Source organism: Acipenser ruthenus, chromosome 15 (assembly GCF_902713425.1).
Source record: "Acipenser ruthenus chromosome 15, fAciRut3.2 maternal haplotype, whole genome shotgun sequence".
Taxonomy (NCBI): Eukaryota; Metazoa; Chordata; class Actinopteri; order Acipenseriformes; family Acipenseridae; genus Acipenser; species Acipenser ruthenus.
The window spans coordinates 28,876,274-28,890,332 of NC_081203.1; the positions used below are offsets into that span (position 1 = coordinate 28,876,274).

At 35.0% G+C, this 14,059-nt stretch overlaps 1 protein-coding gene across 3 annotated transcripts; it reads left to right on the forward strand.

Annotated features, from left to right (window-relative positions):
- Positions 1–749: 749 nt before the first annotated feature.
- On the forward strand, positions 750–12,434 carry LOC117963879 (transcription initiation factor IIA subunit 1-like). Of its 3 annotated transcripts, none has more exons than XM_034905434.2 (11): positions 750–1,069; positions 3,634–3,735; positions 4,513–4,672; positions 5,196–5,260; positions 5,664–5,744; positions 7,008–7,083; positions 7,241–7,374; positions 7,962–8,063; positions 8,617–8,838; positions 9,443–9,532; positions 10,110–12,434. In XM_034905434.2, exons 1-11 carry the CDS (start codon positions 1,040–1,042, stop codon positions 10,215–10,217), a joined length of 1,170 nt encoding a protein of 389 aa, XP_034761325.1. In that variant the 5' UTR covers positions 750–1,039; the 3' UTR covers positions 10,218–12,434. The 3 variants fall into 3 exon arrangements, with proteins under 3 accessions (XP_034761325.1, XP_034761326.1, XP_034761327.1); XM_034905436.2 differs by lacking the exon at positions 750–1,069 and adding an exon at positions 1,090–1,389; XM_034905435.2 differs by lacking the exon at positions 5,664–5,744 and having other exon boundaries at positions 751–1,069.
- Positions 12,435–14,059: the final 1,625 nt, after the last annotated feature.

Here is a 14,059-nt window from a genome sequence, read left to right on the forward strand (position 1 = left end):
TAAAACAATTCGGTTTTTAAGTAACTTCACGAACCATTGAGAACCCCTCTTTTGCCAGCCACTAAACCTCTAACAGATTTCTCTCTCTCGATTCTATATATTCTTTTGTGAATGGCACACTGAATACGTAGCCACACCTACTATACCGTTTATTTGGTGATTGATTTTTTCAGGTTTTACTGTATTTTGTATAACAACTCTGCCATCTACTGGAAGTACATTTATCCATAACTATTTAAACACTCAAAAGTGCTGAAAAAAAGTTCTAGTCAAAACGTTTGCCATGTCATGTTAGTTTATTTGGAAGTAAATTAGGAGTTGCATTACTACAAACATCTGTACAGTTCAGTATTGTGTCTTTAAGAAGAAAAGAAAAAAAAGAAAAAAAAAATTCAACGCATGGTCCCCGAGTGACTCACCCAGTTAAAGCGCTGCCGCTGTGACTGTGTGTGAGCGCAGGATGAGTCACACAGCTTGGACAGTGCCAATTTGCGAGCTCGGAGGAAATAAAGAATATTAATAATTGGTCACTCAATTAAAAAAAAATGCATTAAACAACAAAAACAGTTGTTAATAATAAATATATACAACAAATTTGATGCAACCATTTATTTTAATTATCCTGGAGAAGAAAAGTGTAACTCAGAGATGACTACAATTCCCATAAGGTAACAGCCAATCCCCCGTATGTTAGAATTGCTGAGCTAATACGTCATCCACTGCCAAAGTGTCGGATTTCTAAATCAGTTCTCGCGGTATTTGTCATACTGGCCTGGTTGACCCTGCCCTGTGTCTCGCGTACTCGCAGCTTCATCGCTCAGTATATAAAGGAGGGAACGACGAAGAGCGGACGGCTGGACAGAGCAGCCCCTGGGATTAGAAATAAGCGGCTAGAATAGTGTTTTATTTTATGTTATACCATTTTAAATTAGTTTATTTTAATCATTGAAATTATAGGTTTTAGTAGGTTGCGTTTATATTTGTTTTTGCTGTTCGTTTTGTAGTGTTTTTTTTTTTTTTTTTTTTTTACTCAGCATTAATGGCGAGCTCGGCTAACTCAAACCCAGTGGTAAGGATCTCCTGAGTGTACCAGTCAGTCAGATATGACGCCGAATGAAAATGTACTGCTGACTAAATTTTACTACTATGAACACTCACAATGGGAGAAAAATAGTAATTTCATACACTTTCAGTGCAACTGGGGGAAAAAGAAACAGCCAGCCCTGATCTTTTGGCGAAACCAAAGTTTAAACCTTCGCTTGGGTACATTTTCAGTGTTTGTTTGTTGTAAAGGTCTCTACAGTCTTATTTTTTATGTATATCTCTTTAAAAAAGACATCGGCTTGCCTTACAAGATAATTTTATTTTTGTGTACAGCTAAAATGCAAGGTAAGGTTTGGTTTCGTAAAGTCCTTGGTATCTTACTGTCTGGCAGCGAATGCATTTGGTAGCTGCGTACAGTTTTCCCTCAAATTTTGTATAAAATAAGTGAAACAAACATTGTCATTTGTGTAAATGTGTGCACAGCGCTTTTATATTAATTGTGTCTTATACGTTAAAGTAATTAAAGCCTCGTTTTTCTTTCCCTTTTTTAAGTTGTTTATTGGGATTCTGTGTAGATTTACATTGGGTTGAATTACAAAAGAGAAAAAAAAGTTGAAAAGCACCTTCTCTGTTTAACTTTTATCGGTGGTTCTTTCCGACCAACATGCAGTTTCAGTGTGGATTGCACTGAATGCAGTCCTTATCAGAATGCAATACAAATTTTCCCTTTGCAAATATAAATAAACCCAAACTGTGTTTACTTTGATTAACCCGCCTTAATATCAAATTAGAACCCCAAATTTATGTCCATGCCTGGCAAAACTTGGGTTTTAAACAATTAACGGTAGAAAAATGTCTCCCATACGCACAAACAACAACCTAATTTCATAATGGCTTCCCTTCCTCCTCTGTCGACGATTCTGAACTCCTCCCTGGCGCAGCCTTCTTTATATAGAGCCATTGCAGCTCTCTAATATAGACTCTGGCAGCGATGGGAAGGTGCTATTCAAAATACGTCATAGGCTCTCCATATAAACACCACATCGGGCTTTAAATAGTGAGCAGACGGGCTTGAGCGAGGGAAGTGCATTTTGAGTGGCTGTGAGGAATTGGTGCACAGAAACAGCATACAAGCTAGTTTACACTGCAGCTACCATTTTGATGAGTAATGTACTGTAGACAAGGTGGAGCAGTGTAGCTTTAAAATGAGTGCATGTAGTGTATCTTAACGTCACAACTTTTGTGAGTTTGTGGTACATTTTATTAAATATGGAATTGTCTGTGGCAATATTACAAGAATAATTAATATAAATAACACACAGCCTTCATGCTAGTTGGTACAGTGAGTTGTGTACTTATATATATAGATATAGTTTAAATGATTAAATATTTTTTCAGGATGTTTTGGGCAAAAGCCCTTCAGCTGCGTATAAAGAAAACTGTTATATATATATATATATATATATATATATATATATATATATATAATATATATAAAATGGGATTACAACACACACACACACAATATATATATATATATATATATATATATATATATATATATATATAATATTATATATTGTGTGTGTGTGTGTGTTGTAATCCCATTTTTTTATATATATATATATAATATATATATAAAAAGTTTAACGCTGAAGCATTGCACTAGGTTTCCAGGGAGACAAACAAGTACTGTTACACTTACCAACACAGAGTGTTAAGACCTGTACCACCTTTTAAAACAGCTCAAGATAATTTTGCAGAGGATACGTTCTGTTTACTTGAAATTCTGTAAACTATGTCACCATTATAGTATTGGGAACCTTACTATGCTATATGGTTCATTCCTACTCATCTAGACCAACTAGGGTACTTGGCCTTTTATGTCACCGAATATTTAAAACATTATAATGTTTGTGTAGGTCATAACCTGACAAATAAAGCAGTCATCAAAATACCTGTTTTTACCACCTGACACTCCCAACATATGGGGCACGCAATGGTCTTTTGCATGCATAAACAGGCACTGGAGCAATTTCTTTAGCATATTCATCATCCACCACGAACTGAAGAAACACCATCTCCTCAGAACTTGGTCCACTAGAGCTGCTAACCCACATGTAATCTGCTCTTGTAACAGCAATGGTCCTACAGTATGTATCTGACATTCCTATTGAGACATCTGCTTGGTGTCTGCCCAGACTATATACAACAGTCTTGATGTGGAAAATCAGACCGTACAAAGTCAAAAGATTCTGGCTTCTGCTCACCACTATGCTTTACATTCATCTTTAGTTGGTTATTCATGTTTAATACATGTAAGTAGATGTTCTCAATTATTCCTGCTTTGCTTGTGATTGGGGTGGAACTTTTGCTGCAGTTTCTACCAGGGCAACTCTCTGTGTTGCGCTGTCTTAAAATGAGTTTATATAAATGTTACTTTTTTTTTTTTTTTTTTTTTCCTCGTTATTAAAAATGTATTGCACAATGTCTGAATCTAATTCATTTTTTAAAACCTTTGAAGTGTATAATCGTTAGTGCTAATTTGTTAGTGAATCTATATACCCCTTTTTATCGTTTTTATTACAGCCTAAATTATACAGATCGGTGATTGAAGATGTGATAAATGATGTCCGAGAACTCTTCCTTGATGAAGGCGTGGATGAACAAGTACTTTTGGAACTTAAGACGGTATGAAGTCATTTGTTTGAGTTTGTCAAACCACTGCTGTCTCCTGACTTTTTTTATTTTTTCTTTCAAAGCTATCACTGACAGTGTCAAAGCCTTGTATGAGGTAGTCACTTCATATTTGAAGGGTTATGTAAACCCTTTGTGCTGAATGTGTTTCTAACCATGAAATTGAGCTCTGACCTAATATGGCTGCCATATTGAGGCATATCATAATGTGACTTGAAGTTACAGCTGTAAAGAGTATCCTGTGAGTTACTGTCTTAATGTTTGGTATACAGCTGTTTTTGATTGTCCAGTTAAAATTAAATCTTTCACTGCTGCATTGTTTTAAACTCTGGCCATATAAATTGTACAGATCGCATGCTTTGACATAGTCTTTTATAGTTGCTACTCGGTTATATTCTACAGTTCTCGCAATAAAATTCAACTACAGGTGGTGTCCAATGAACATCTAACGTTTTTGTCACATTGTTTAACTTCAGGAAAAATCAATGATCCAATCTTTTTCACATTTTTTCATTTATCTGATATGATATATGTCTTAGATTATGCTGCTGGGGATGCTTTTGTTTTTGTTTGGCTTTGTATTAACTGGATTTTGTGGACATTATTCATTTAAATACCCTAACGGTGTAAACTTATATAAATGACTTTCCAGTGAAAGTTGCATAATTCACACCAGATACCTGTCAGACAATCAGATTCATGATGTTTATATCTCTGCAGCTCTGTGCGGTTATTCTTGTGCATGCTTCATTTTTATTTTTTCTGCCTCAGTTATGGGAGAACAAGTTAATGCAGTCCAAAGCTGTTGATGGGTTTCACACTGAAGAGCAGCAGTTGTTACTGCAGGCACAGGCACAGGCACAACAGCAGCAGGTGAAGCAAGCCCAGCAACAGTCCCAGCAGCAGCAGGTCATTATTCCACCAAGCCAAGGTGAGACACTGCTGCCCAGTAATTAAAATTGTCACTGCAGTGTATATTTTGTCATTATTTTAAAAGTTGGTGTTTTTTCACATGCAGTTTGAAAGTTGATTCTGGATTTAGTTGTATTTTCTTTAATGTAGTAATGTGAATACATTCAGGCTGACGCATGTTTTGCCAATAGTGTGACAAATGTTTTTACAGCTTGTAGCCTGGATAATATCAAATCTGTGAATTTTCCATGAAATTTAACACAAAGCTTTTGTTTTTTATAGAAAGGGGCATTATAGTGCCAGTCCCCTTGTTGCTGGTTGCCATGTTCTTTAGATGTACTTAAGTAATTGGGGTACTGTTTAATTTTATAGGATGGCACCATGGACAACAACTAAAGAGATTCCAGATTAAATCATTGTCGGGTTGACGACTACAGAAAATGAATCTGACACATCGGGTTTCAAATGTTGGGGGTGGGGGAAAGAGAATCTTTTAGAATTAAACCACAGCCTTTCTTTTTCTCTCTCTATTCCTGGCACAGCAACACAACAACAGGTTATTGTGCAAGATCCAAAAATATTACAACACATGAATGCCACAGGAATGGTAAGATTGATATTAAATTACAAAATGTACAAAATCTGAGCTAGTGATTGGTCTTCAATGTCTTTGTTTTTGTGATGTGTAAAAATAGCTCTTGGTTTAAAAATGTAGACTAATTTATTGTTGTAGGTTTTCCTTCGAAAGCATTGAATTATATTTATTTGTTGCTTAGTTGCAATTCTGCTAGTTTAAGTGCATGTTTTTATTGTGTGCTAAATGCACATTAACCAGTAAGAGGTCTAAGACTCCTTCTTCAGCTCCCTTGCTCAGGAAGCTTAAATAAGGATGTACAGTATAACATCCTTTGTTCTATTGTGTTGAAGGAAAGCATGAGATATGATTTGTCTCCAGTACTATGTGTAGACAATAAACAGGAATCATATTGTATTTATATTCCACTGTATAGAATAGCTGTGTGATTCAGAATGGGAGAAGGAATCTGACCAGGCACATCACAAGCCAGCCTGATGGCCTTGTAGGATATATGGTAAAGTACCTGGATAGTAACAAAGGGCCTGCGTTTGATCCTTTTTTTAGTTAAGGAAAAGAGGTAGCAGAAAGTGGGCATGGCACAAAATCTTGAACAAATACAGTGAAAATGCAGCTGTCCTTGTTTATACAATCATTACCGTATTACCGTGCATATAAGCGCATGCACAGACTAACAATGGGTGTCAGTATAGTTATTTTGTCAATTCCCTCGTCCACTATCACATACGACATTACTGCAAAAACCCTGAAACATTGCCAGTAAGAGCCAATGTCCAGAACCCTATTAAAATAAGTTGGATTGGATTTGACTCAAACAGTTGCTTTACCAGAATTAATTGAGTACATTTATGCAAAATAACTTGAAACTTGTTCTAAAATCAGATGCAATAAGTTTCTATATGCAACAAATTAACCATAAAACCCCTAATTTGTAGCTTTCTTTATTTTTACATGGCCTGTAGCTTACTTTGGCATTGCAAAACAAAGCATATTTATCAAATGTATCTAGTGAGCTAGTGAGTGCAAACTTTTTATACGCCCCCTTTTCTTAGAATACATTTTGTTGCAGATCACAACGCGACTGCCACTTGAAAATATAGGTTTGTTGTTTCTGAGCAGGTATGCAGAGCTCTTGCAGATAGCTTCTTTTGCAGCGTCTTTGCAACTTAAAGGGCATCACAGATTTGGAGTTGTAGTGGATTACACTAGGCTTTGTATGACGTTACATTTCTCTCACAAGCATGTGAAGTTAAATTCAGGAATAGGCAGATAAGTTTATAAGTGCGGTAAGACGGTAGAGACAGTAGTGTTTTGCACCAGTACAAAGTTTGCCCCTATTTATTGTGATGTTAATTTGCCAATAAACAATTGAATATTAATTGAACTTCTCTTGCATTCTCCCAACTTGTTCTATTTATTTATTTTTTTTACATTTGTATGAGGGTGTACAATATAAAGTCTTGTAATAGTAGTTTTTTGGGATTCTTTTTTTTTTTTTTTTTTTTTCTGGCTAGCTTTATAAATCTAACTTAATAGTTCTAATTTTGTTTATTTGGCACTACATTTAAGCTGGTATTTGATTGTCAGTTATGTTGCATAAATGTGGCTTCTGCTATACCTGACTCCAACAATAACAGCTGTGAAGACCTAAGTCTCTAAAATCATTTTGTTTAAATTGCCATTTTTGAAAAATACCTCTGCAGGTATGTATTTGCATGCATTTTTAGTATTTTTTAAATCTTTTCTTTTTTCTATGAAGAGTGCAGCAGCCACTGCAGCAACACTGGCATTGCCCTCAGGTGTCACTCCCTATCAACAACTGATTACAAATCAAGGTAAATCAAATTGTATAAACTTAAACAATTTTGGCTTTTATTGGCAGTGTATTATACATTCTTATTTACCAGCCATAATGTTGAAACTTCTATGGTTTCTGAAACAAAGTATTTCAATAAAAATGGTAACTTATTTTTGTCTTTTTTTTTTCCACAGGCCAGATCTTGCAGGTGGTTAGAGCCCCAAATGGTACCCAGTATATTATCCAGCCACAGCAACAGGTTCTCTTGCAACAGCAAGTTATACCACAAATGCAGCCAGGTGGAGTGCAAGCACCTGTTATACAACAGGTTTGTCACTTTTTTGTACACTTTTGATCAGAGCGATACTAAAACTAATTAATGAACACCAACTGATAATTGCTATGATATACAAGCCTTTATATAGACATATTGCATTTGGCTATAATCCAATAAACTCTATGTACATTCAGTGTTTCATGTTCTTAGATTTGCACTTGGATTCAAACTGCTGTTGCGGTGCCTTTATACTTTGCAGAATAATATTACACTAGTAATACATTTATGTATTTAAAAAATGTACCTCTTATGCACTGTTTCAGGTACTGTGTGATTATGAAGATCCTATGAATGTGCTTGCACTGGTTATGATGTGTCTTCAGAATGGACACAGTGCATATTACTGTAGAAAGTTATTTCTTTAGGACACTAGTTGGCAGTTTTGCCCAAGATAGTGGTTGTATTAAACACTTGCATATAGATTCAAGTCAAATGAAAAAGATACATAATACAGTTCAGCTTTGGAGTTACAAATGTAACCACCACCCTAAGTTAGCAATTTTGGTATTTGAACCTGAGAATTATATATGTTACATTGGGTTTTAGCATGTGTTTTAAGAGGTTTGGAATTTTTGTAGGTACTGGCTCCTATCCAAGGAGGCATCCCACAGCAAACTGGTGTGATCATCCAGCCTCAGCAGATTGTCATTGCAGGAAACAAGGTTCCTCAAAATGCACAGGTAGAAAGTATTCCACAAATGTTTAATCAGAAATCGGAAACCAATTTTGTTGTCTTTGCATGCGTCTGGCTTTGCTGGAAATATCTTGAATTTTAATTTGACAGTAACATTTTTACTTGCATTTTTGCTGATGTAAAATATACATCGGGTTTGGACAAAATATATTTGTCATAAAACTACCAACTGCTAGCATGGCAATGATTCCAAGAGAAGAATCTGAATGTTTTAAATCTCTCTAGATAGAGTAGATTTAATACATTTTGAATATCTTGTTAATCAGTCTCTTTTTAGATGACCCATGTAACAAGCGTGTGCTACAGGTCGCAGAAAGAAGCTCATGTTAGTCAGAGAAATTGAATTCAGTTTTCAAATTGTTCTTTAGAACAGTGTCTTTAGATTCTTTGCTGAATCTTGTTGCATTCCTGTGTTTACCAATTGCTTTTTTAATAGGATGCCTCAATATGTAGTCAAAATGGAAATTAATTTTGTTCTGTGCTGACTCCAAAGCAGTGTTCTGCTGTTCCTGCCATAAGATGATGAGTTCTCCTTGCAGGTTATGCAGGCGGCTACCATGGTAGCTGCTGCAGCACAGGCTGGACAGAATGTTGCACAGGTCCAGCAGCAGCAGCAGCAGCAGCCACAGCCACAAATGATGCTACAAGTTGATGGGGCTGGAGACACATCCTCGGAAGAGGAAGAGGAAGAAGATGAATATGATGAAGATGAGGAAGATGACAAGGACAAGGATGTGGGGGAGGATGGACAAGTAGAAGAGGTACTTTTTTACTGATATCCTAAGTAAGATTTTAAATTGCGAGAGAGAGGTACGGGGCTTGATGGTTACAGGCGAGTTATCCAATTTCCAAGCGCATCAACACTATCAGTGACTGAAGAAACAGTGGTGGTGAGTGATAGAATAAGTTTCTTGATGTAATAGTAATTTGGAGGCACATGTCAGAAAAATAATCTGTAGAAGCAGATGGATTGGGTAAAACAGTGCCTGTGGTGAGAGCAGCATTACTGTTGGGTAGCAGGAATCCAGCGAGATGGCACAGGAGTTACATTATGAGGGGAGTCTGAGACATCAAGGGCAGGTTCAGCTGTAGGAGAGAGAAGGATGATTTGAGTGGGTTATTACACAGAAGTTCATGCTGGGCTGCTTACTGTAGCTGGAGGGATGATATTGGTGTTGGATTTCAGATCTGTGAGAGCTTCTGCCCTCTGAACCACACTTCAAGGTTACAATAAAAGATAATAATTAACGCATATCCTGACACCTGTCTGAAATTTATGTAGAAATGTAATCGTCTTGAGATTTATGGTCACTGGTTATAGTGGTGCAGAAAAAGGCTAATGTAAGACTTATCTCTCTTCCACAGGAGCCTTTAAACAGCGAGGATGATGTTAGTGATGAAGAAGGACAAGAGCTGTTTGATACAGAAAATGTGGTTGTTTGTCAATATGATAAAGTACGAGTATTAAAGTGCCTTGGAGGTTATAACAACACATTGCATTATTTAATTTGAATAAAATACCATTCAAAAGTAGTGTTATGTGAGGGACTAATATAGTTTTGGGGTCACACAACAAAAATAGTTAAATATGTTTCATATTGCTGGGATACTAATATTACTAACAATACCTGAGGCATGAACTTTACTCACTTAGCCACACAGATAAATTATGCATGTTGTCATGCACATACATAAACTGGTTCACCACCCCAACACTGAACTTGCTTGCCAATACAAATGCTTCTGGTTAAAGTGAGTGACCCAGCAGTCATGTTTAGAACGACAGGATTATTCATACACTTGATACCATACAGCAATAAGTGGTCAACACTGATTTATGACCAAGAAGTTGCAAATAAAATCAACTAAACAATTTTAGATTGTTTAAAAAGAAATTGGTGCTTGTACTATAATAGGGAAGTAACCGTTATGTTTTGTCATACTGTATAGCGTGTTTAACACTTTAAATACTGTGCGCTATTGAGCAATATAAATTGGATAATTTATTTTTGTGTTTTTGTTTTTTTTTTAGATTCACAGAAGTAAGAACAAATGGAAATTCCACCTCAAAGATGGCATCATGAATCTAAATGGAAGAGATTATGTATTTTCAAAAGCCATTGGGGATGCAGAATGGTAACTTTTTCTGGTATTTTGTTGTAAACTAATGCAAGACACATCAAGACTGGACTAAATGCACTTCAGCTGAGTTACTAGAAAAACCCAGAGCTACTGGAAGTGGAATAACTTAGTGTTAATACAAACACTAGGGTAAATGAACAAGACTCCCTCTTTCTACAGCTTATGTGGACGTCGATTTGTATGGTTATAAATTAATAGTGCTGTTGACTGGTAAAGACAACTGGGCTTAGGAATTGTAGTTTTCCTTCAAGGGAAATGTAGTTCTCTTTCGGAAGAATTTGAAGTTTCGTTTTGCAAAATATGTGCATCCAATCTGGATTTTCTTTCTTTTTAAAAGTTTTTAAAAGTGGAATCCCATGCTTCTTGATAAAATAAGAAGTCTCATTGGAGATCATGGTTGAAACAAAATAAGTAACTCTCTTAAATTCTTCTGTTTTAGGCAATAATGCTGTGCTCATCTGACTTATTTTTTTATTTATTTTTTTAATCCTGGCTTCCACTATAGATAACTTTTGATTAGCAAGTAGAAACTAATGGTTGGTTTCACAGACCCCGATTAGCCATAAGTGTTCTACCTAATGCTACCTTAGTTAAGGTTGTCCAACAATGTCTGTAAAACCAGCCAAATGTTTCTATAGATCAACATTTGGCATTGGTGATCTCTTTCCAAAATATAACATGCTGAAGAAAAAATATATTGCATGGAAATGTTTAGTTTTAGACCCCAGGCTTTAAATGTTGGTCACCGTGTTGTGTGTGTGTTTTTTTTTTTTTTTTTTTTTTTTTTTAACAAATTGTGATTTACAATGATATCTTGATGCTTTTTTTTTTAGTGACATGCAAGATTCCAAAAACCTTACTTGTCTACTTTCATTCTTTTTTTTTTCTGTGAATTTTCAACTTTAGAAGAACAAATGTGTAATACATTTTAGATTTTTTTTTTTTTTTTTAAGCAAGCCAGGTTATTTGCACTGTTTTGTATTAAAGTCTAGCTTTTATGTTTGCTACAGTGTCAGTCAACAGCAGCATGGTAAATCCTGAAGGATTGTCTTTTAATTGTTGTGTGTCTGTCTGTGGACATTGTTACTAATGAGCCAAAGCAGCCTGTTAGTTGAATGATGGTTTCTGTATTATCAGCTGCACTTCTGTATGGTGCATTTAAGTTATAATTTGTAGTTTTTGTTTTGTATTTATTCCTGTGATTTTTTTTTTTTTTTTTTTTAATTTTTGGGCAATGGGGGTTTGGGCTGGTCAGTCTGTAAACGAAACACACCAAACTGTGCTCTTATTATGATACGAGTGTTCCTTTTTCAAGTATTCTTTATTCTGATGCAGAGATGCTCATCACAGGTTGGTAAATCGTCCTTTATTCTTTTATTGTACTTGCATTTTAATCATGATTTTACATGAACTTTAATTGATTTGGAACTTTTAAATTTAAATAGCTTTTATAAAAGGAAATGGTATTTGTTTGCTGGCTTATTTGTTTAAGCAGTACAGTATTGCAAAATGTGTTACAATTAAGGGGTAGGTGATGGAATTGTCTCATTTTGCACATAGATCGGTGTTCAAATGAGCCGCCTTAAAATGCAGCTTGTCCTTTTAACTATTTTCATTCTTATCCATAGTTGATGTACACAATTTCAATACAATAAAGGCACATGTATATCAGGTGACTGCAGATTGAAACTTTGAGAGCCCAGGACAACTGTCCCTTCTTGTGAAACAACTTGAGAGAACCTTATTCCATGCAGCACAGTATATCGGTGGGAATCATTCGTTTAGATCATTTCTTACATGAACCTTGTATGTACCTTTTTTGTTTATTGTGCCTTTCTATTTAAGTTAATCAGGAATTATATATCCTTAATTCAGAAGAACTAGAGGGGAAAAAATGCATTCATCTACAGTCTGCTTCATTTGTTGTGTGTCAGCTGATTTCCTTTTTAATACAAGCAGTGTACCACTGTTTAGCTACTATTAATGTTGACTGCTGTTGTACATACTGTATGTGAAGAGGGAAATCTATTTATTATGTTTGTATAATTCATACTGTACTGTTTTCAAATCAAGGTTGCTCTTTGTAATTTACACTTACATGTTTTAAAGGCCACGCTTTGAATACAATTATAGAACTTAGTATTTTGTTGTACTAAGACCTATTTTGAGTTACCTAAATATTTTTGCCTTTGCTAAAATTAAAGTATTAAGAAAATGCTTTGTGTTGTGACATTTATTAAACCTAAAAATGTTAAATGTTTCTATACCATCCATGTGCTTAATCTTATTTCAGAAATAACAGCATTTATTTTTTCAAAAAATAGCTCCAAGTTTTGTGTGACTGCTGAACTACTTTTCTCCCCCCTCTCTTTTTCTACTCCACACTGCTTTCAAATCCTATTTATTATATTGCCTTTTAAAAGTGATTGTAAATTTATGTTGGTGTAATTTGAGCAGTACCGGTACATGCCAGTGAATTGCCAAAGATATTTGCACTCAGTTTGTTTTTGGTGGAAATTTCTGTGGTGGATGCTTACGTATTTTTTTTTTTCTTTTAAGAAAGTCAGCAGTTGGTACAGATTGGTTATGCCAGGGTCCCTTTGGAATCATAGACTGCTTGTTTTTATATTGCATGTTAACCCAACCCACCCCAAGATTTAAATAAAAATGGTCAAAGTAATGCATCTGTGTGTTTGTGGTTTCCAGGCTGCAAGTTGACACATGTATAGCGTTTCAATATTTGATTAAGACCATTTACCCTCTCTTCAGTTACAAGTCAGAAAAGTAAAATGTAAAGTCAAGCTTTATTTGCATTTACAAGAACAAAAACTGAATGTTAAATAGTACACTAAACATAACAAATGCCATGCCTGTATGTAACTTAATTCAAAGTAATAGTTTTGCAGCCAAGATTACCTGTTTTGATTGGTTTATGATTAGTTATGTTACATTCAAAATTAAATATACACTGTACTGTATTTGTCTGAATATGACTATACTACAATGGTATTTCTTCCTCGACTCAAAATAGTGGTGTTTTTTTTACTAAATTAATTCAATCAACAAACAGATTTATTTTTTGTAAAATTAATTTGTTTATGAACTGAGAAATTAATTCTGTAATGAGTGTTTTAACCAATAGAGGGCAGACAATGATTAGTCTCTTGAAATTCGTTTATTGAATGTACATTTTGGAACATTCAGACTTTTATTTATTTACCATGCAAGTATGCACTCATACTGAACAGCATGTACAATTAGTATTGAACATTCCACTTAGAATCGAGGAAATTTTCCTTGATTTTGGATTCCAAACCTAAAGGATTTTAAATTAACTTTAATTGACCATCTCTTACAGGCAGCATCCTATTCACAATACTGTACCATCTTTTTGATAATGTGCAGCACTAAAAGCAAATGTGAATTAATTTAAACATGTACTGCAATTTCCAAATTGTCGTAATTACAGTATTTAACAATTTTACATTTTTTTTAGACAGGAATCAATTCATTCTTTGATGCTTTTAATATTTTGGGCAGGCAGACCAAGCTTAATATGACAGCTGCACTTTAACCCTTTCACCCCTGGCGGGACCTCTAGGTCTTGCCTTATACTAGTGCCGTTTAGAGATCTTAAAGTACTGACGGGACTTTTAAGTCCCATTTACCAAAATAATGTAACTTAATTAAGCATAGTTCAGCTCGACCAAAAATAATTTAGGACAAATGGTTAAAAGCATTTTACAGCTAACTTTGAAATGGTTTCTCAGCACAATAAGAGACCAGCATAAAGACAAATAAAAGAAGCAGGAGTTGGCACATTTCATTAATGATTCAAAG